Below are 19,730 nucleotides of genomic sequence, written 5' to 3'. Positions count from 1 at the left end.
CCAGACACAACTAGACATGCACCAAACGCCGACATTTCAACCAAAAGCCTCTGAATAAGATAAATGCTGACCTATACAATTAGTATATCTAACCACTACAGTACTATGCAACCATGCCAATACCATACCCATGCATCCAAACACCATAAAATAATTGACACGCTTCATCAACAATGCTACCCTGCAGAGCTATGCCTTTGAGTAATTCTACTATATGCTCAACACCCTGTCGTTATTTACCCTTGTCTCTTCACTTCTTTCTCTATCAAACTCCTAGTCCCATAGTATCCAACCCGCACGCGCTGCTGGCCCAGGGTGAGGCTCCTCTACAGTCAATGTTTTACTTGGGGTGTCCCCCAATTGATAGACTTTGTATGCTTCAACGTCACTCGCGCCTGTATCCTCTCGATGATCGCTCGAGGGAAAATTCTCGCTCATGTCTGCCTTTTCTGTTGCAGAGATAATGTTGTCTTGTAGTGTAGGTTCCATAGGTTCTGGTGTCGCCTGTTCTGACCCATCAGAGATGCTCTCTTTAGGGCTTTTTAATGGCGGTGTAATAGGTTTGGAAAAATTAAATGTCGGGTTTACTTCTTCTGCATCGATAACAGCTGATAGAGTCGCTCGAGTATGGAGATGAACTTGAGAGCGCGATGCGCGATTAAGGCGAGGGGGCTTGCGTTGTGCAACAGGCGACCCAGCTCGGCGACGAGACTCCATCTCAATGCGCTCCTCCTGTTCTGTCTCGTCATCTGTAATGGTGCTTGGATCTAGTAACAGCCATTGCCTGGGCGCAACGTGTAGGCTGCTTCCAGACTTGCGGCGATGTCGCTTCCGGTCCTTCACCTCAGCGGGAGGCTCAATAATTGTCTGTCCCTCCTTGATTCTAACAGGTAGTTTAAGCGGAATGTTTCCAGCAGTAACATTCAATCGCCGTAGATCACGTTGGCTTTCTGAGAAGACCACTCGGGCGCGAAGTCTATGGACAGCTCGATCTAACGCCAACTCAATTGCACAACGGTCGCGTACTCGGCTCAGTTTGGGCCATGTGGCCCGCTCACCCATGAGGCAAGCTCGCATCATGAACTCGGGGCTAGGATTGCGTAGTAACCGAGGCAGATCATTGATACCCATATCGGGAAGAATGTTGATATCGCCAGAGTATTTCTGACTGAGGACACTCTGGAACTTTGTGGCAAGGTTGGGCATTATACCCAGCTCAGCCAGAAAATGAAGTCGATGCAACGCTTCATCGCGTGCGAGCGATGTCATTTTATACACCCAATCGTAGTTATCGCCAGTGGTCTGTTGTGTATGGTCGGGTTTTCTGACCGGCGACAAGTGGTCATCCTTGGAAAGAAACGGCACAACATGGGGATTGACCTGAGAAACGATAAAATGGTTGACATTGAACATTTCGGACAGCCGAGTCATTGGCAAGTCATTGTCCACAGACCCATCAATCCATCTCTGGGGCGTGGGGTTCCAGGGTTGATGCTCGCCTGTAATCGGATCCTTGACAAGTAGAGGTGCAGCGTTAAAGACAAGCGGGACAGAACATGAAGCTGCAACTGCAGACCAAATCATGACATTGGGCGCTGTCACGTAATTGAGCAGGCGTGGCAGCTCATACATGGATGCTGTTGATACGCAGATATTGAGAATGCGACGTGTCCGGTTGTAGGCTTCTTGAAACGTCATGTCGCCCATCAATCCTCGCATTACTCGGGTAAGATGCTTGATGTCGGACCAACTTCCCTCTGTCAGCAATCTGCGCAAGTTACTCCAAACACCATCTTGGCCACTCGGATCCTCGAAAACCGCAAGATCTCCGTATGGAAACTCTTCAATAAGGAGCGGGATTTCTTCGTCGGTTCGTGTGCACATGGCGGCGCAGACAATGCTCCCCGCGCTTGCGCCTGAAATGATTCTTGGCAGCAATTTCGCTTCAAAGAGGGCCTTGAGAACACCAATATGCGACATGCCAAAGGTGCCGCCCCCGGATAGGAGTAATGCGCTTCGGCCGTAACTCTGTCGGGCAAACAGAATACCTTCGAGTAGGTCCCTGTTCTCAATACTTTGGTCGAGTCGGCTTTGGGTCACGACTGCGTCAATTGTTTTAATTGTTGACTCGACGTATCGTTCGATAAGACGTTTCGTTCCCGTGTACGAGTGTCGGTACAGATCAACATTGTCCATGCCGCCGAGATCGCGAGACAAAGCCGTGCGGATCAAGTGCATCATTGTATGGACATCGCATTTCGTTCGGGCATCATCTAGGGCGTCGAGTCGCTCCTGAATCAGTTCGGGGTTATAGTCGCCAGTAGAGGCATCTCGCTTCCATTCGTCGTTGCCTTCAAGGCTATCTAGTTCTTTCGCTGCAGCTTCCCATTGCACATGGGACTCAGCCTGGATGGTCAGTCGAGAATGAGACCAGGGACGCGATTAACCTACATTTTGCATGCACAAGCACAGATTTTGCTTCCTCTCTTCCAACTGCTTGATCTTCAAGCGCTGATCTTCTGTCAAGCCATCTTTGCACCACTGCCATGTATCGTTCGCCTGTCTGATGGCTTTTTGTAGGGTGTTAACCACAGGGACCGAAGAGACTGGTGGTCTTTTCGCTTTCGTATTTGACTTTGTAGGAGGTTTCGAAGATTTGTTGTATAGAGAGGGAACCGCACGGGTTTGTAGTAGTAGGTCGGACATGGCGACTGCCTACGCGCGAGAAGCGCAGGTTCGGCGGTCGTTTCGGTAGTGGGAGGGGGACGATATTATAGCATAGCAGGATGGTTGAATGATTCCGTATGTATGGTATACGGTCAGAAAGGAAGGTTTCGAGAAGTAGTTGAGTTATGAGCGTTATTCTAACAGTCGTCGGGTATCAAGGATCGGGGTCACAAGCCAACAAACAATTGGAGGTGCGTAGCGGTTGCGGAAGTGGTGGGGGTGAGGAGCAGGGGACACTGAGACAGACGGAGAGGAATTAAATGTTGATAAATGCACATGTAATGCAGAAAGACGATGTTTGAGGTCGTAATAATAGGTACTAAGCGTTAAGAATGAGGAATATTGACATAGAATCAGAGTTTAGTTAGAGAAGGAATTCCTTGAGTTTGCGAAGCAGATGGAAAACATGGAATCCAATCTACCAGCGAGAGTCCACTTTCCGAAAGTTGGGTTAGGCTAGACTAGACTACAAAGACCCATCTCTCTACTATTACCGACTTTCAACGTGGGGAAACAGGGTTGATCAGCGACAGTTGTCCACTAAACACCCTGTAATTGTTGGTTTATTCAACAAGGTTCTTTGACAGCTGAAATTGCTTTTCCCAACAAAATCAAGCAAAGATATCACTGTTGTTGTTATCATGAAGGACTGATCCCAGCTGTTGTTCAGCCTCAGCAAAACATCTGACCTCTTACCATCCAGCCCAAAAGAAAATAAAACATGCATCCCAAGGTATGGATGGCTCACCGCTAAACAAGAGGGCCACAAAACCCAATCACAGCGCTACGCACAGCAGCCCTTACAGCGGCACGTGGTACGCTGATGCAGTGTGGCTACCAAATGCGTCATGGTTTTGCATCTGCATTTCCCATTTCACATGTCAAGACTGTTTGCTGCGTCTTTATTGGACTCTCCACGTTTTAGAGACAAAGCCGATGGTCGGCAGCTGATTATAAGAGAATTAAAAAAGTCTGGGGAACTTGCGGGGGAGAAATGAGGTAAGAAAGAATATGACTGCACTCATCAATCAGATGGGATGCCAAACAAAAAAGAATTCATGGAATGATATGATGGATGACACGGCAATGGCGGCTGATATGGCTGACAATGTCTTCAACGTGACCAGCCCAGTTCATGCACTTGCCCGCACATCACTTTTCGCGTTCCGAGATTTAATATTCTTTTTTGTCTATTTTTGCTTTGTTCATCTTGGTCATGTACATTCAGCTGAATAGATTTGAGACATCTGGCTGGCCTGTCCGTATTCAAGTGGTTGACACTGGATCATGTGCATATGCTTTCCCGTCCGAGGTTCCGCCTCCCTGTATTGGACGAGTTGATCTTTAAACGATCGAGATTTAGTCGAAGATCTACACCCATAATCCAAGGCAGCTGAACACGACGAGCGGTGGAATTATATTCCGTGGCAAGAATGAGCAAACACTCCGGAATACATGGGTAATTTGTCGGATGAATTGAACGATCCCCCGAAAGGTTTCAGAGACTTTGACCAGTGAGATTATTCAACAGACATATAGTGGCTATTTCTCCGAAACCTGGGACCTTGATGAAGCATCGTGGCGGGTATATGTGGCTACAACTGGTCTAAGAGGTTCTAGCCTGACACGGAAGCTCCAGAGTCTAGACTGGATAGTCTTCAATCTAACCTTTGTAGGAGCTGTGTGTGACGCAAAACCTGTGGCTGTAGCTATCCTTTTACATACTTGACATTGGTTAGGCTCGTCTCATTCTTGTTACGCGTTGTTTGCATGAACCTTTTGTGTTACTGTTACTGAACCAGGTACGGCGGGTAGGTACACAATAACAGACGAGGGAGCCTCATGTCAAAGCTCAAGCTATAGCTCCAGCAGGTAGATCACCGAAACCATCATGACTTGAGCGGTATATTCAACCCCGATTACAAAGAATTGACGCTCCAAAAATACTCTAAATAGAATTGCAGATCATGGTATTAACTATATCATGATAGGATTAAAACAAACCGAAACGCGTCTCGTCTCTAGGTTCCCCTCTTGGTGTTACACACCTAAAATTACGTAGTAGTGACGCCTCTTACACACGATAATTGCAGCATGCGACTGCAGTTCGTCTACCCCCCGCATCAAAAATAAATACCTGCTTTTCTGTGTCAAACACCCGCAATCGACATGTCATTGATGACGTTGTGTAGCATTTGCTTTGTTTTCTTTTACTTCCTCCTCAAGTAACCGGAAACGAAAGGAACGCCTCAGGCGACGAATGCGGCGTAAGCTTCCGCCTCATCTTGCTGCCTCTTCTCCTCTCCTCTGCTCTTTAAAGCTCTTGGGTCCCAGCTCTTCCCCACGTCTCTTTACACTTCTTAGCTTCATATCATATTGACCACGACTACATTGAAGGAGAATACAGTGAATTGACCGAACACTACATCGTCAATCATGGAGGCTTTCAAGACTCACGGAGGCGTCAGCCCCATTCCTACTGTCATCCGTATGTTATCCATTATCATCATCAGCTTCAACATAAACTTATACTAACACTTACACAACAGCTGAGCCAACTCACTACCAAACCATCGGCCACAATGGCGTCCGCGCTTTATGGGTTCTCTTCGTCGCCATGACCATCGTCTCCGCCATCTTCGCTATTCTATCATGGAACGTTGCCGTCCAGCGTCGCATCTTCTACTTCCTGTCCACCTTGACCACCATCATCTCAGCCCTGGCCTACTTCGCCATGGCTTCCGGCCAAACCTCGTACTTCAACTGTGCCAGTGTACGCGACCACCACAAGCACGTCCCCGACACCCACCACGATGTCTGTCGCCAGGTCTTCTGGGCACGCTACGTTGACTGGGCTCTCTCCACACCCATTCTGGTTGTTGAGCTTTGCTTGCTAGCTGGTGTTGACGGTGGTCACACCATCATGGCCGTCATCGCCAATGTCATCTTTGTCCTCGCTGGTGCTTTCTCTGCTGTCGGACATGCCAACACTGCTCAGAAGTGGGGATGGTATGCTATTAGCATCATCGGCTTTGTCTTTACCGTCTGGCACGTCGCTGTCCATGGCTCGCGAACCTCTCGAGCTCGCGGTACCAAGATTTCCCGACTGTTTGGCTCTGTCTCTGTCGCTGCCCTAATCCTTTGGATTGTCTACATTGTGTAAGTCTTCTTCATGCACGTGTCAATTGAACTCATACTAATTGTACAACAGTGTCTGGGGTGCTGCTGGTGGCGCTTGGCAGGTCAAGGTCGGCACCGAGGTCGTCATCTACGCTGTCCTCGATGTTTTTACCAAGGCTGTCCTCGGTCTCTGGATCATCACCGCTACTCGCAAAAACCGCGACACCACCCCCGAGATTGGTGGCTACTGGGCCCACGGTGCTGGTGCTGAGGGTACCATCCGTGTCGGCGATGACGAGGAGGGTGCTTAAGCGTGTCCCTCAAAAATCTCGATCGCGATCGTGGGGCTTGTCCCCATTCGTCACGATATCCCAATACTTTCAGCTCCACCTTGATGGTGGTTGCTTCACGAAACCAGCCGGTATGGAATGAATGATTGAGCAAGAATGTATGGTTAGGAGGGATTGGTTTGCGTCTATTCTTACTTCCCGAGGAGATTCAAAAGCCATGAGTTGAGGATCACAATGAAGCAAAAGGACTTTTAATGGAGTTATGAGACAAGAGTTTTAGTTAGTGAATTGCAAGTAATGAAAGCCATCCAATTATCTCACTTTCACTCGCACAACGGAGTATTCTGTAAAACAAGTCGTCGAGCCCTGGAGCTACCTACAATAGTACTCGACACTTTCATGGCGCCAGCTGTCACACGACGTAACTGTTTGGCTTGCTGGCTCGTGGCTATTATGTTGTACATTTTCTTTACGCGCTTAATAGTCCGAGTCGACAGTCTGTCAGACGCCAGGAGTATTCTTCGAACGTTAGTTCTAGGGACATACTCCAAGATTGGATAAAGAATCCTCATCACATCATATTCCTGTAGAGTCAAGAATTTTACTACGCGAAGAATCATTTGGGGCTTTGTTCCTTCAATAAATCAATCTCAAGCAAATAATCTCATCATTATCATCGTAACTAGAGATACATATCCATCTTGTGATCCCATTGCCGCTCTGAATTAACCCTGCCAGTTGACACGCTTGTCCCTAAACAAAGTCACCATTGCAATAGGTAACAACTCAGTGTTCACAATATTGAGCCTTCCAAAGCGGTCCACAATTTCTCGTCCGTAGAACATAGTGATCCAAGTCCAATAGGCGTCCATGGTGTCCCACCACCCCGTGATACCCCGAAGGTTCGGCTCCGTGCGTAGCCGCTCCAGTGCACCTGTCTGAGTTTCATCAGTATCAACCTTACGCTCTCTTGGTCTCTTGAGAAGGTTGCGAAAGACACTATGAAGTCTTTCGGACGGCTTGAAGTGATCAAAGAAGTATGATTCTCTGTAACGAGTGAACTCTTGGAAAGACATAAAGTTGTCTCTGTCATACTGTGATTCAGGTTCCCAGTCAGGTTCGTCCAGCGAGTACTTCTCCCGCCTGGGCCATCCTTTGACAAAGAGCTCCTTGTACTTCTCGTATGCATTACGTTCGGGTTCCTCAAAATCAATCATGAGTTTGGCAGGGTCATCGATGAGTTGGTCTTTGATTTGCATGAGAGGGATGAATGGAGACTGCAAGTCAAGGCCACCCAGTTCCATAGGGAAGTAGAGATAGCCATCAGGAACGTCCTCAATACCGAAACGCTCACCAAGTTCTTTCTTTAGGTACTCGGCAACACTTGTAACTTCGCCTCCCGAGATCTTGGTGAATACGTCACGCTCGATCTTTCTGTGTGTCGAAAGCATATTGTCAACATGCTCGCGCCCAAAGCAGTTTGCTGCTTTACCAAAGTTGGACGTAAAGAAGGTTGCAGCATAACTGTTCCACGCCTGGATGAAACCAAGAATACTCTTGCGCTTGCCAAGCAGCTGCTTGTGTAGCTCTTTGATGTGAGAGTCGACCATGGCCTGATCAATCTCGAAACGACCCGTCTTTGGCGACAAGCGCAGGAAGCCCCAGCGGATATCACCTTCAGGGAGTGACCCGTCAATAGCCAATATTTCGTTACTGTCCTTCGAGATACGGACCGATCCACTCTTTGCAGGATTGATTTCAACTCCCGCCACGGTGATGAACTCATCAACAGTTTCCCAAGCCTTGACTGCGACACTATGATCATGGGACCAGAACCAGAAGTTGTCTTGCATCCTCCACAGGTTGCTTGAAGTGGATTGATTGACAGAGAAATCTAGACAAAACAGGGTTGTCTCGCCGAAAACATCACTGAGCACATGGGAAGCAGGTGTTCCTCTGCAACGTTTACGTGCAGTCGAGTCATCCTCGTCGACAAACCTGAGGGGAGCTTCGAGGAACTTCCTGAAGAAGCTGAGCCAAGTGTCCGACACACCAAGATACTTCAAAATTGTCAAGACGGTGTCATGTGGTAGTCTTGGGTTCCAATCCTCAAATACGGAGTGGAAAGCCGTCGTTTCACCGTAAAGGTGAGTGTTGATTGTGATCTCGGACGACAGAAGATGGAGCAATGTTTGTTTCAGAGCCATTGGGCTCCGAATATCGCCTTCATCTTCGCCATCACTGCCCTCGTCGTCTTCTTCCTCCTCCCCCTCCTCCTCTTCCTCGTCAAGCCCATCGAACCTACGGGTACTATTGAACGTAAGGAAATTAGCCGAAGGAGCGGCTTTTCGATATGCCTTACCACCCAGCTGCCTGCGAGGTGCTTTCCCTCCCGTGGATTTTCGGGCTGTTTGCTTCATTCGCGGTTTTCGTTTCAATGACTGTGCCGTGCTAAATTGTTCGTACTCCGCCTCTTCATCGCCATCAGCGGCACTGAGAATTTCGTGTTCATATTTCATGAGCTGAGCCACGAAATATCTTTCCCCGTAAACGTTGTCTCGCTGGCTCTGTAAGGAGGGTTCGGCTACCAGAGGACCTAGGTAGTAACCTAGGCGTCTCCGCTCATCGAGAGTGATGTTCTGGCGCATGGATTTCCAAGATCCAGAATTGCGAAATGTGTTGAATGCGGACTTAAAGAAAACACTCCACTTAACGCCGATATACTGCAGGAATATAGCCTGAAGGAGATCTTCGTGCATATGGATATTATAAATGCCGCTGATCTTGCGCGTCATTTCCAAAGGAACTGGGGATTCCGAGTTCCAGGTCCAAGATTCCAAGGCGTTGATTCGCATGTTGAGAACATCAGCAATCTCTTTAAGAATCATCTCATTTGTTTCGAAATCTTTGAGAACCTCTCGTTTCTCGTTTGATAGAAGGTCCGATGATTGGAGACCGGCGATAACCCATTTGAGCGAGGCAACTGTGAACTGGTCCGGAGTTGAGATGCGTGCTTCATGGCTTGAGACAGACTGTTGAAGCCGCTGCAGACTACTAGCAATATTCTTTTTCTCCTTGGCGCTGACACCGAAAATGTGGTCCAGATATTTAGTGATGGCGCTGGTGTCAACGATAGCTGGCTCAAACACAATGCTCTCCCATTCGATCTTGGATTGCAGCTTGGCTTGTTCACCTACATCCTCGAAGGCCTCACCCATTTCGACGTCTGCTTCTTGGTCTTTCTCCTTGTCACCAGACAGCCATTCAGTAACGAGCTCTCCATAGAGCCAGGCATACTGGTACTGAAGAGCCTGCATGTCTAGCTGACGAACAAGCAGCTTCTCCCAATCTGCCAACATCTTGGGGGAAACAGAAGGGTCGATCTTGACTTGACCAATGAAACGGTCAAGGTTCCTGAGGTCAATTTCGAGATGTTTGAACTTGGTGCGGCCAAGAACGACCTTGTTTTCTTGATCAATCTTGATGCCGAAGGATTTCTTGACGCCATCGCTTAGAGCGACAAGACGTTTGACGGCATCTTGTTCTTCATCGATAGAAGATAAGATGGATGCCTTTGCTTGTTCAAAACGAGAGCGACGTTTAGACAGCTCCTGTAGTTTTGTGTTGGTGATCTCCTGAAGGGTCTCGGAGAAGACACTGCCGGAAGATGCCATGATGTGAATGAAGGGAGGGCTCTAGTCACAAAATGTAAGCAACAAAGTACGGATTCCCAAATATGGCAGAGATTGTATAAGAAGGAAAGAGGGGAAATAATACAGAGGAGGTAGGGTAGGATATATATACCTACTGGGAAGGCAGTGAAAGGGTGTGGTGTCCTCAGGCCACCAGCAGGCAACGAGCTGCGTGTAAGCCAAGAGTGTTCTCTGACCAATAGCTACTACGTCTTGGTATGTTTTGCCTAATATCAAGAGACTTCGGTGAGACACTGATTAAACCTGTTAAAGCCGACTAATGTTCTCTTCTTTGGCACGGTTGATCAAGGAGAATGGTTTGAAGTTGTCGACCTGCTCAAGCCAAGAATAAGCTGAAGTAGAAGTGAGGTTAGCGTAGAAACTGACTGAGCTTCAACCGGTTGTTTGATTGGTCTGTCCTGTTCGTTGAGTGGGGTAGGATTAGGCTGCACTGTCTACTAAGATAGACTGTCATTGAAACTGATCTTAATATAAGAGAGACGAAACTATAACTAACAGTAGGAAGTGTTTGTATCTCGGTCAAATAGTTGTACCATCGTGAATATCTCACTTCATAAGTAATAGTTGGTTATTATTAAGTCCTATCCTCTAACGCTTAATCGTCAAGCTTTCTAATCTTGAAAGGGCTAGCAGAAGCTTGGGGAGCCTGGCATTTGTTGGCCAAAGCAGCCTTGCCCTCAGCACTGGTAGCGCTAACACAATCCACGCCAATATCCTTGACACCGTCGCACAGGAAAACTGGCTTTCCGCCACAGGGAGTTTTGATATCGTAGTTCTTGAACTTGATGTTCTCACAGACGGCGTCCTTGCTGGACGAGCAGGTCAACCTGGCAACAGCATCACCGTACTTTCCAGAGCTGTACCCTGAGAAGTTTTCTAGAAAAGGATTAGCCAATGTGACAAGTAGTGGAGAAGGGAGAAAAGCTTACCAAAGAGAATGTTGGAAATGTTCATCTTTGAAGGGTATTGGTTGCAGGTCGTGGCGTTGATGTTGAAGTAGCACGAGTCAATGAAAGCGTTGTACTCGTTGTTTCCACCGTAGAAGTTACGGAAGGTCACGTTGTCAATGAAGCCATAGCCGACATCAGGTCCAGCCCAGGTCTTGAGACGAGATGCATGCTGGCCGTTCAGCATCCAGAGGTTCTCAATGACAACGTCCTTGACGAAAGACATCTCGCCCTTGTACTGGCCAAGAGATCCAATGGATTGACCGTGAGTACCATTGCAGTACATAGTGTCAACATGAACATCAGTGGCGTTGCTCTTGGGAGAAAAGCAATCATCACCGATGTCAACCCAAGCGCGCTCAACCTTGACATGCTCGACGTTGAGAGAGTCGAAAAAGTCAGTGTTCTTGGGAAGAGAAGTAGCGTTGTTCGAGACAGCAGTGCAAACAACGTCCTTGAAAGAAATATCCTTGGCTAATTATTGTTAGTATACGGATCCTGTCTCGTTGGTTTTGGTTTTACTTACAAGTAACAACAAAGTTGGTCCAGCAGGGAGAATCTTTGAAGTGGATGCCCTGGATATCAAGGCCAGTAGCATTCTGGGCGTAGAAGAGAATAGGTCGCAGATAAGCATTATCCTTGTCCAGGATCTCTTTGCCAGCGAACTCGTTCCACCATCTCTGACCGTTGCCGTTCAAGACACCCTTTCCGTAGATCTTGATACTCTTACCACCCCATTTCCAGAACATGATAGAATTCTGGGACTGTTAGCTCGCGTCCACTTTCTAATAGGTCAAACCATACCTGGAAAGGATGGGTAAAGGCATTCTTCTGCCAGTAAGCAGTGTCGTTGGTGAACTTGATCTCTCCATCAAGATGAACGTGCACATCATTCAGGAAAGTAAGATCAAGAGGTTTTCCAATGACAAAGGTCTTTCCTTTTGGCAAGTGAAGAGTTCCTCCGTTGTTGGCCTTCTTCAGGCCCTTGTAGAATTCGGTTGAGATATCATCACGGTCGTTCTTGCTGTGACGGATAGTGACAACCTTGCGGTGGTTCCTCTTGACGGGGCTCTCGTAGGGATGCTTTGCGCGGAACTCCTCGACACTACGAGGCACGCCAGCTGGAAGATCAATTGCCTCGGCAATGGCGCCTGCAAAGAGCGAGAGGGTGGTGAGGAAGCTTGAGACCTTCATTGTGACTATCTTGAAAGAATGAAAGACGAAGGAAGGGCTTGATGAGGACTGTAGCAGAAGTTGTGCGGATAATGGGATGTATTATATAGTGGATTGCTTCGGTTATTTCGGAGCACGGTCTCAACCCATCGCGATATCCACCCCCATTCTATCAAAGTCGCCTCATGCATGTTGCGATGAGTGGTTCTGTTGCATTGCATGGTTGTACCCCAGATGAACGGTTCTTAGAAATATCCTCCAAGAGTAACTGTTGCGCAATAAGGTATAAGCTTGTTGGAGACAATTGTATGATTGGTGGAGACTCAATTATCCGCGGCTCAGGATACCCGTGGGAATCGATTTCCCCATCCTTAGCTGTAGATCATTTGTTCAATTCACTGATTGCCCGCCCCCATTGCTCTCAAATTCTAGTCTCCCCCGCAAAGAGAACCCCAACTTATGAGGGGGGCATTGTCGGCGGAAAGTTGCCGGATCGCCTAGGGGACGAAAGCACAGAGGCATAATTAGAAATGGGATGGTCTCTGGCGGTCTGGACGCCGAGAGAGGACCCTTGTGAAACACACGAGGTCGATAAATTCGAAATGTAATTTAACTGATGCACTCTATTCTAAAGTCTATGTTCTACCATCCTGAAACTGAAAAGTTGAAATTATTCCTTCTCTTTAGGCCACATTACAATTCGTTAAGTTAGTTCATTGTCAGATCTATCTAATATGTGCATCAGCTTTAGCCCTGCTCAGCAGCCTTGTCTTGCTCTCTCTGAGCTTTCTCATCTGCTGTGAGATCACTTTTGGCTGATTCCATCTTCACCGTCACAAAGATAAGCAATGAAGCAGCAGCCAATCCAGCCCCCATCCAAAATCCAATTTGATACTGACTTCGTGTATCAACATTCTCTGCTCCTTTGATGTCTTTTCTCACAGAAACAGCCATCTCGCCAACACCCAACCAAAAGGCCATACCGAGGTACAACAAGCTGGTGATAAGAGCACCTGCAACTGCTTGGAGATGGCCAGGTAGAGATGTCGTAATAAAAACATTGGTGACGTTAAAAGCGATATCAACTCCGATTGTGGCGAGAACCATGGCTGGGAAGACAAACGTCCAGTAGAGAAAAGTGTTGGATTTTCCACTATCGGGAATCGTTGCGAAAAGAATCGTTGATCCCAGGAATCCTAGTCCTGAAATTATCAGGAGTAATCTTCCACTGAGAATATGAAGAACAAAGCCGCCAACAACGGCAAGAATAAAACCACCCACCGCAAGTGGGATGAACCAAGCGGCAGTGAGTAAGGGCCCGATATGCAAGACGGATTCAATACTATCCAATGGGTCAGTCGGTGCTCGAATGGTTTCTGGAAAGGGACTTACTAGAAGGACGCGTAAAATAACCAAAGCCCAAAGCAACCGTAGCACATGAACAAGGCAAGAATCAAGCGACCCATGTATTTCGTCTTGAACACTTCTGCTGGCATAAGAGGCTGACTAGCCCACCAGCCTTCAATGTAGACAAACAATGCCAGGCACAGGATCCCGAGAATCAACGTAACATAGACATAGGGTGTTCGCCAGCCTTGAGGAGCATTCCCGCCGTCAGTCAATGCAAAAACAGTAAGTGAAAGGCCTGACACGATAGTAGCACTACCCAGCCAGTCCATCTTTAAATCAGGCGTAGGGTCTCCATGGGTCTTCGGAATAGTCAAAACGCCAGTAATGAAGATACTGGCGCAGACAATGGCACCAATGAAAAAGTACCATTTCCACCCGAGGACTTGAGCAGAGAGAGCACCAAAGAAAATTCCAGAGTAGAAGCCGATGCAAGAGAAAGCACCAAACATGCTAAAAACGAAATTTTTACGAGGGCCAGGGCGGTAGATCCGAGACATGATGGCCACTCCAGAGGGCAAAAATGCTGACGGTCCTAAACCCTGCATTGCTCGAACAGCGATGAGCATAGTGGGATTCTGGCTGAATCCACCGATGATAGACCAGACGATCAACCACACATGTCCGCCCAGAAATATGAAGCGTCCACCATGAATTTCAGCCAGCCGTGCAAAGGGAAGCAACAAAGCTGCTGTGGTGAGATTGATGACGGCAGCAGGCCACGTTCTCGCAGAGTCTGGTATGTCGAGTGTATTCGCAAGTGAGGGTAAAATGATATTGAAGCCCGAAACAAAATATTCGCTGACCATCATTGATCCCACGACAGCAAATATGAAGCCTAGCTCAGACCAAAGTGAAGAGAAGCATGCTGGGCGCTCTCGACCTAGACGATCGAGTTCTTTTTGGTCGTAGAGGGAAGGTTCCCGGGATTGAAAATCATTCCGCTCTTGATCGAGAACGCCAGGCGGCGTTTCGTCTTTCTCAGTCATATTTCGGTGAAGCGAAAACTTTTGGCAAAGATGAAGAAATGTCTTATTGCGTCAAGTTATAACGAATTTGTTGTGGGTCTTGTGGGATTTGTATCCGCTATCAGACAGAAAGAGTTGGTTGTTTTGTTCTGGAGTAGGACAAGTCGAGCTTGACAAGAGACGAATGATGTTGGAACACTTAATATTCTTCGTCGAGTTGGAGTGCCATTATATATCCTTGAAGTATTATCAATCCTCATCTTATCTGAAAGACATCCAAGCCCCTATGACTCGATGAAGTCTTCAAAGTGGTTCCTGGACTTTCGGGCTTTCGGACTTAGCTAGTCCCAGAATGGCAGTTTTCCACGAACCAACGAATAAGCTTAAACCAACTGAGATCGCTTATCCCCGGACAGAAGTGGGTGGATATTTGAGAGTCCGACATGTCAACTCGTGGCATTTCCGCCTTTTTAATACCATGTAACAGATACGTAAAATTATATGAGTCAGGAACGTGCGTTTATAGATATATGTTAGGTCTTGAGGAACTGTCTGAGAACCTATGTTGAGGGTGGTTTGCCACAAATGTCAGATGAGTATGTTTATTGAAACTGAGCAAATTGACGACTGTACGAGAGAAACCAGTTTGAAGCACACATTAATACTGAAAATGGGAGAATCAGCGAGAGGATATTAGAACATGTGAATTTATAAAAGAAATTCTATGAGTAACAGCACGACTTCTTTATTAATGAACTGATGGACCAGAAGATACCTACATGTTTGAACTGCAGGGTAATAGCAGTTTCTTATCAGATTAGATACTAGTCAGTCTGATAAGGCATTCTCGGAAAGTGGGGTTGGGCCGTTGTACTCGTACCTGCTTTGGTTGCCGGGCTGTCACTTTCCAATTAACGCGTGAGGACGCGCACCCCTGCCATGTCCCTTAACTTTGCCGCGACAGGACGCGACAGCCAAATGTCAATTTAGTGCAACGGTAATGGGTCTTCCATCTTCAACCTTCCGCACTTCACCCTGACTTACCTATTATTCTATCAAATCTTGACTTTTATTCTCTTGTCGATTGTTTCTGATTGTTTCCCAATAAAGTCGTATTCTCCGTCAAATACAGTTCTTGGTCACTTTTGGGTGATTCACCATTGTCGAGTTCGTTGCCTTAGCGTCCAGCACCCTCAACCGAAGCATTGTGCTGGAGCAATACACCATCCTCGAGCCCATCATGACGAGCCAACGATCAAATGCGGCTCGAACGCCTGCAAAATCGGCAAAGCCCGCTGCGCCTACTTCCTCAGCCAAGCAGCGCACAATCGTTTCCTTCTTCTCGAAAGCTCCGCCTTCGTCCCCCGCTGCCGCATCTTCCCCCTTGGCAAAGCCTTCTCCCACCCCCAAGGAATCCTCATGCTTGAAAGAAACTACAAAAGCCAACTCTCTTCCAAAAACTACACCTTTATCCAAGCCCAAGCCAACCCCGGCCACATCCGCTAAGCAAACCACACCCGTTCCCGACAGTGACGCTGTCGACCCCCCAAGCTCTCAAGAGAATCTTGATACAGCCGTCAAGGTAAAACTACCTACCTCTCAAACCGATGGATCCATGGACTAAACAATTATAGAAGACCGCCTCTAAAATGGACCTTGACGCTCTGCCCAGCAGTCCAACTCGAAAGGTGAGATATCCGTAGCTTCATCTCCTTGGACCAGTCACTAACACTCCAAAGGTAAAAAAGGCTGTTAATTATGCCGAGTCCTCCGACGAAGATGAGCCCTTCCAATTCGGCGGCGCTTCAAGCTCACGACGACGAGTAAGAGTTCGACAAGTTGTCAAAGACGAAGATGACTACGACGAGGAAGAGGACGAAGTTGTTCAGAATGAAGATAGTGGTAAGAATGCTCTTCTCAGTGCTCCAAGCAATTCTAACTTCTGCAGACACTATGGATGACTTTATCGCATCAGAATCGGACGAAGATAACTCCCGATCTAAGAAAAGAAAGCGGCCTTCGAAATCGTCAGCCCCACGCAAACGATCCAATAAATCATCGCCTATCCCTATGCCCGAGCTCAATATTAAGGACAGCATCCCCGAGGAGGATGAGCTGATGGATGATGCTGAGCCTTCGACCGCATCTCAATGGAGCTACAATCCCAGTTCGGGTAATAAGCAGGCAGTTGTCAAGCCTGCTGAAAGGGTTGCGAGCAAAGATCCAAAGTTCAAAGAAAAGGCACATACGAAAGATCCCGATCAAAGATATCATTGGCTTGCCAATATTATGGACAAGGATAAGAGGAAGCCCGATGACCCAGAGTATGACAAGCGAACCATCTACATCCCTCCTGCGGCCTGGAACAAGTTCTCCCCATTCGAAACCCAGTATTGGAAGATCAAGCAGAACCTGTGGGACACTATTGTCTTTTTCAAGAAGGGCAAATTCTACGAGCTTTATGAGAATGACGCTACCGTGGGACATCAGGAGTTCGACTTCAAGATGACTGATCGAGTCAACATGCGTATGGTAGGAGTGCCCGAGAGCTCGCTCGATTACTGGGTGAACCAGTTTATCGCGAAGCAGTACAAGGTCGCTCGTGTTGATCAGATGGAGACCAACTTGGGCAAGGAGATGCGCGAGCGACAAGACAAGAGCAAGAAGGCCGACAAGGTCATCACTCGCGAGCTTGCATGCATCCTCACAGCCGGTACTCTCGTCGATGGTGGTATGCTGCAAGACGACATGGCCTCTTACTGTGTAGCCATCAAGGAATCTGTTGTAGATGATCTCCCTGCCTTCGGTATTGCTTTTGCAGACACTGCCACTGGTCGTTTCTACCTTGCCAGTTTCGTGGATGATATCGACTTGACCAAGTTCGAAACGCTGATTGCTCAGACTGGTCCCAGAGAACTGCTCCTCGAAAAGTCACATCTGTCCACCAAGGCATTGCGCATCCTCAAGAACAACACTAGCCCCACGACCATTTGGACGCATCTCAAGCCAGGTACCGAGTTTTGGGATGCGGATACAACCCGCCGTGAACTTGGCTGCGCAAAATATTTCAAGACTGATGAAGCTGACGAGGAGGTCTGGCCCGAGGCTCTTCAAGCGCTGCGAGACGACGACGTAATCATGTCAGCGACGGGAGCATTGATCTCATATCTTCGTTTCCTCAAGGTTGAAGGTCCCCTGCTTTCGCAGGGCAACTTTGAACGCTACAACCCCATCCAGAAGAACGGGACTCTTATCCTGGATGGACAGACCCTTATCAACCTTGAGGTTTTTTCCAACTCCGTTAATGGCGGTTCCGAAGGTACTCTGTTCAGTCTTCTTAACAAGTGCGTTACACCCTTCGGAAAGCGTCTTTTCCGATCATGGGTGGCTCACCCGCTCTGCAATATCGATCGCATCAACGAACGCCTTGACGCTGTTGAGATGCTCAACGCCGATCAGACAGTCCGTGAACAATTCGCTTCGCAGCTTGTCAAGATGCCCGATTTGGAGCGACTCATCTCGCGTATTCACGCTGGCGCCTGCAAACCTGAGGACTTTGTCAAGGTTCTAGAAGGCTTTGAGCAGATTGAGTATACCATGGGTCTTTTGGGAGCCTACAAGGGTGGTAATGGCCTTGTCGATCGTCTTATCTCTTCAATGCCAGACCTTGATGAGCCTTTGAGCTACTGGAGGACAGCCTTTGACCGAAACAAGGCTCGCGAGGAGAAGATTCTCATTCCCGAGCGAGGTATCGAAGATGATTTCGACCAGAGTTCGGACCGCATTGAAGAGATCAAGCAACAACTCGAGGACCTGCTAGCAGATAAAAAGAAGGAGTTCAAATGCAAGCTTCTCAAGTTTACAGATGTGGGCAAAGAGATCTATCAGCTGGAGGCGCCCAAGAGTGTCAAGGTCCCCTCTAGTTTCCGCCAGATGTCCGCTACAAAGGATGTCAAGCGATATTACTTTCCCGAGCTGTCTCAACTTGTGCGAGAACTCCAGGAGGCGGAGGAGACTCATTCCCAACTCGTAAGAGAAGTTGCTTCTCGGTTCTTCCAGAAGTTCGATGTTGACTATGAGACCTGGCTGTCTGCCATCAAGATTATCTCGCAGCTGGATTGTCTGGTAAGCTTGGCCAAGGCCTCGGCTTCCTTAGGCCAGCCTAGCTGCCGCCCTCAGTTCGTGGACGAAGAGCGCAGCACTGTCGACTTCCAAGAACTTCGACACCCTTGCATGATGAACACTGTTGATGATTTTATCCCCAACGACATCAAGCTTGGCGGCGAGCAGGCCAAGATCAATTTATTGACAGGAGCCAACGCCGCCGGCAAGTCTACAGTTCTTCGCATGGTAGGTACCCTTCAGATTCCTTTACACTGTACCAAGCTAACAACTTTCCACAGTCTTGTGTCGCTGTCATTATGGCTCAAATCGGCTGCTACGTCCCTGCCACTTTCGCTCGCCTGACCCCTGTCGATCGAATCATGTCTCGTCTTGGAGCCAATGACAACATCTTTGCTGCTCAGTCTACCTTCTTTGTCGAATTGTCTGAGACTAAGAAAATCTTGTCTGAGGCTACTCCCAGGTCGCTGGTCATTTTGGATGAACTTGGCCGTGGCACCAGCTCCTACGACGGTGTTGCAGTCGCCCAAGCTGTTCTTCACCACGTCGCAACTCATATCGGCTGTGTCGGATACTTTGCTACCCACTACCACTCTCTTGCAACAGAGTTTGAGAACCACCCCGAGATTCGAGCACGCAGGATGCAGATCCACGTTGACGAAGACGAACGACGTGTCACCTTCCTGTACAAGCTTGAGGATGGTGTTGCTGAAGGCAGCTTCGGTATGCATTGCGCTGCTATGTGTGGCATCTCATCTCGCGTGATTGACCGCGCAGAGGTAGCTGCCAAGGAGTGGGAACACACCAGCCGACTCAAAGACAGTTTGGAGAAGGCCAAGACGGGTTGTTATATCCCGCTGGGTATCCTCAGTGACGTAGGCGCACTACTCGGTGACAAGGGAGGGATGGGTGACGATGGAGTCGACGTTCTCCTAAACGCTATAGAGGCATTATAACAAGATATAAAGGTCAAGTTTGGGGGAACAGGAACAAGATAAACTGGACCGGGCAAGTTTAAGACGGTATATGGGGTATTTTGCAAGGCGTGTTGGCGTCGTTTTAACATGTAATCAGAGTGGGACAACCTCTGCTAGAGTTGTCAAAGGGATAAATAGGCGTTGCAATGGAGTGTATCCGTCATTCAAAGGCGAAGAAAGTCTTCGAGCATTTTAATGTCAGGGCGACCAGATGCGATTCAGATACAATAAGATCTATTCTACGGTACATAATAAAAACACCATCGACTCTCGTTTCCTCCGATCT

General features: G+C 48.0%; 6 protein-coding genes across 6 annotated transcripts; 2 read left to right on the top strand and 4 right to left on the bottom strand.

Annotated features, from left to right (window-relative positions):
- Positions 1-273: 273 nt before the first annotated feature.
- On the bottom strand, positions 274-2,706 carry FPOAC1_011349 (uncharacterized protein; the record flags this gene model as incomplete). Its single annotated transcript, XM_044855729.1, has 2 exons — positions 274-2,406; positions 2,452-2,706. The coding sequence occupies 2 exons, from the start codon at positions 2,704-2,706 to the stop codon at positions 274-276; spliced, it is 2,388 nt and encodes a 795-aa protein (XP_044703042.1).
- Positions 2,707-5,163: 2,457 nt separating this feature from the next.
- On the top strand, positions 5,164-6,158 carry FPOAC1_011348 (uncharacterized protein; the record flags this gene model as incomplete). Its single annotated transcript, XM_044855728.1, has 3 exons — positions 5,164-5,215; positions 5,277-5,886; positions 5,939-6,158. The coding sequence occupies 3 exons, from the start codon at positions 5,164-5,166 to the stop codon at positions 6,156-6,158; spliced, it is 882 nt and encodes a 293-aa protein (XP_044703041.1).
- A 704-nt stretch (positions 6,159-6,862) lies between these two features.
- Positions 6,863-9,811, bottom strand: FPOAC1_011347 (uncharacterized protein; the record flags this gene model as incomplete). Its single annotated transcript, XM_044855727.1, has 1 exon — positions 6,863-9,811. One exon carries the CDS (start codon positions 9,809-9,811, stop codon positions 6,863-6,865), a length of 2,949 nt encoding a protein of 982 aa, XP_044703040.1.
- Positions 9,812-10,445: 634 nt separating this feature from the next.
- Positions 10,446-11,991, bottom strand: FPOAC1_011346 (uncharacterized protein; the record flags this gene model as incomplete). The annotated part of the gene is made up of 4 exons (XM_044855726.1): positions 10,446-10,726; positions 10,780-11,271; positions 11,324-11,555; positions 11,602-11,991. The coding sequence occupies 4 exons, from the start codon at positions 11,989-11,991 to the stop codon at positions 10,446-10,448; spliced, it is 1,395 nt and encodes a 464-aa protein (XP_044703039.1).
- Positions 11,992-12,717: 726 nt separating this feature from the next.
- Positions 12,718-14,366, bottom strand: FPOAC1_011345 (uncharacterized protein; the record flags this gene model as incomplete). The annotated part of the gene is made up of 2 exons (XM_044855725.1): positions 12,718-13,312; positions 13,363-14,366. 2 exons carry the CDS (start codon positions 14,364-14,366, stop codon positions 12,718-12,720), a joined length of 1,599 nt encoding a protein of 532 aa, XP_044703038.1.
- Positions 14,367-15,585: 1,219 nt separating this feature from the next.
- On the top strand, positions 15,586-19,423 carry FPOAC1_011344 (uncharacterized protein; the record flags this gene model as incomplete). The annotated part of the gene is made up of 5 exons (XM_044855724.1): positions 15,586-15,927; positions 15,980-16,033; positions 16,085-16,247; positions 16,294-18,695; positions 18,749-19,423. 5 exons carry the CDS (start codon positions 15,586-15,588, stop codon positions 19,421-19,423), a joined length of 3,636 nt encoding a protein of 1,211 aa, XP_044703037.1.
- Positions 19,424-19,730: the final 307 nt, after the last annotated feature.

The sequence above is a fragment of the Fusarium poae genome, chromosome 4 (genome assembly GCF_019609905.1).
Source record: "Fusarium poae strain DAOMC 252244 chromosome 4, whole genome shotgun sequence".
In the NCBI taxonomy this organism is placed as follows: domain Eukaryota; kingdom Fungi; phylum Ascomycota; class Sordariomycetes; order Hypocreales; family Nectriaceae; genus Fusarium; species Fusarium poae.
The sequence above is the reverse complement of the archived record's forward strand: the minus strand, read 5'-3'. Positions and strand labels throughout refer to the sequence as shown.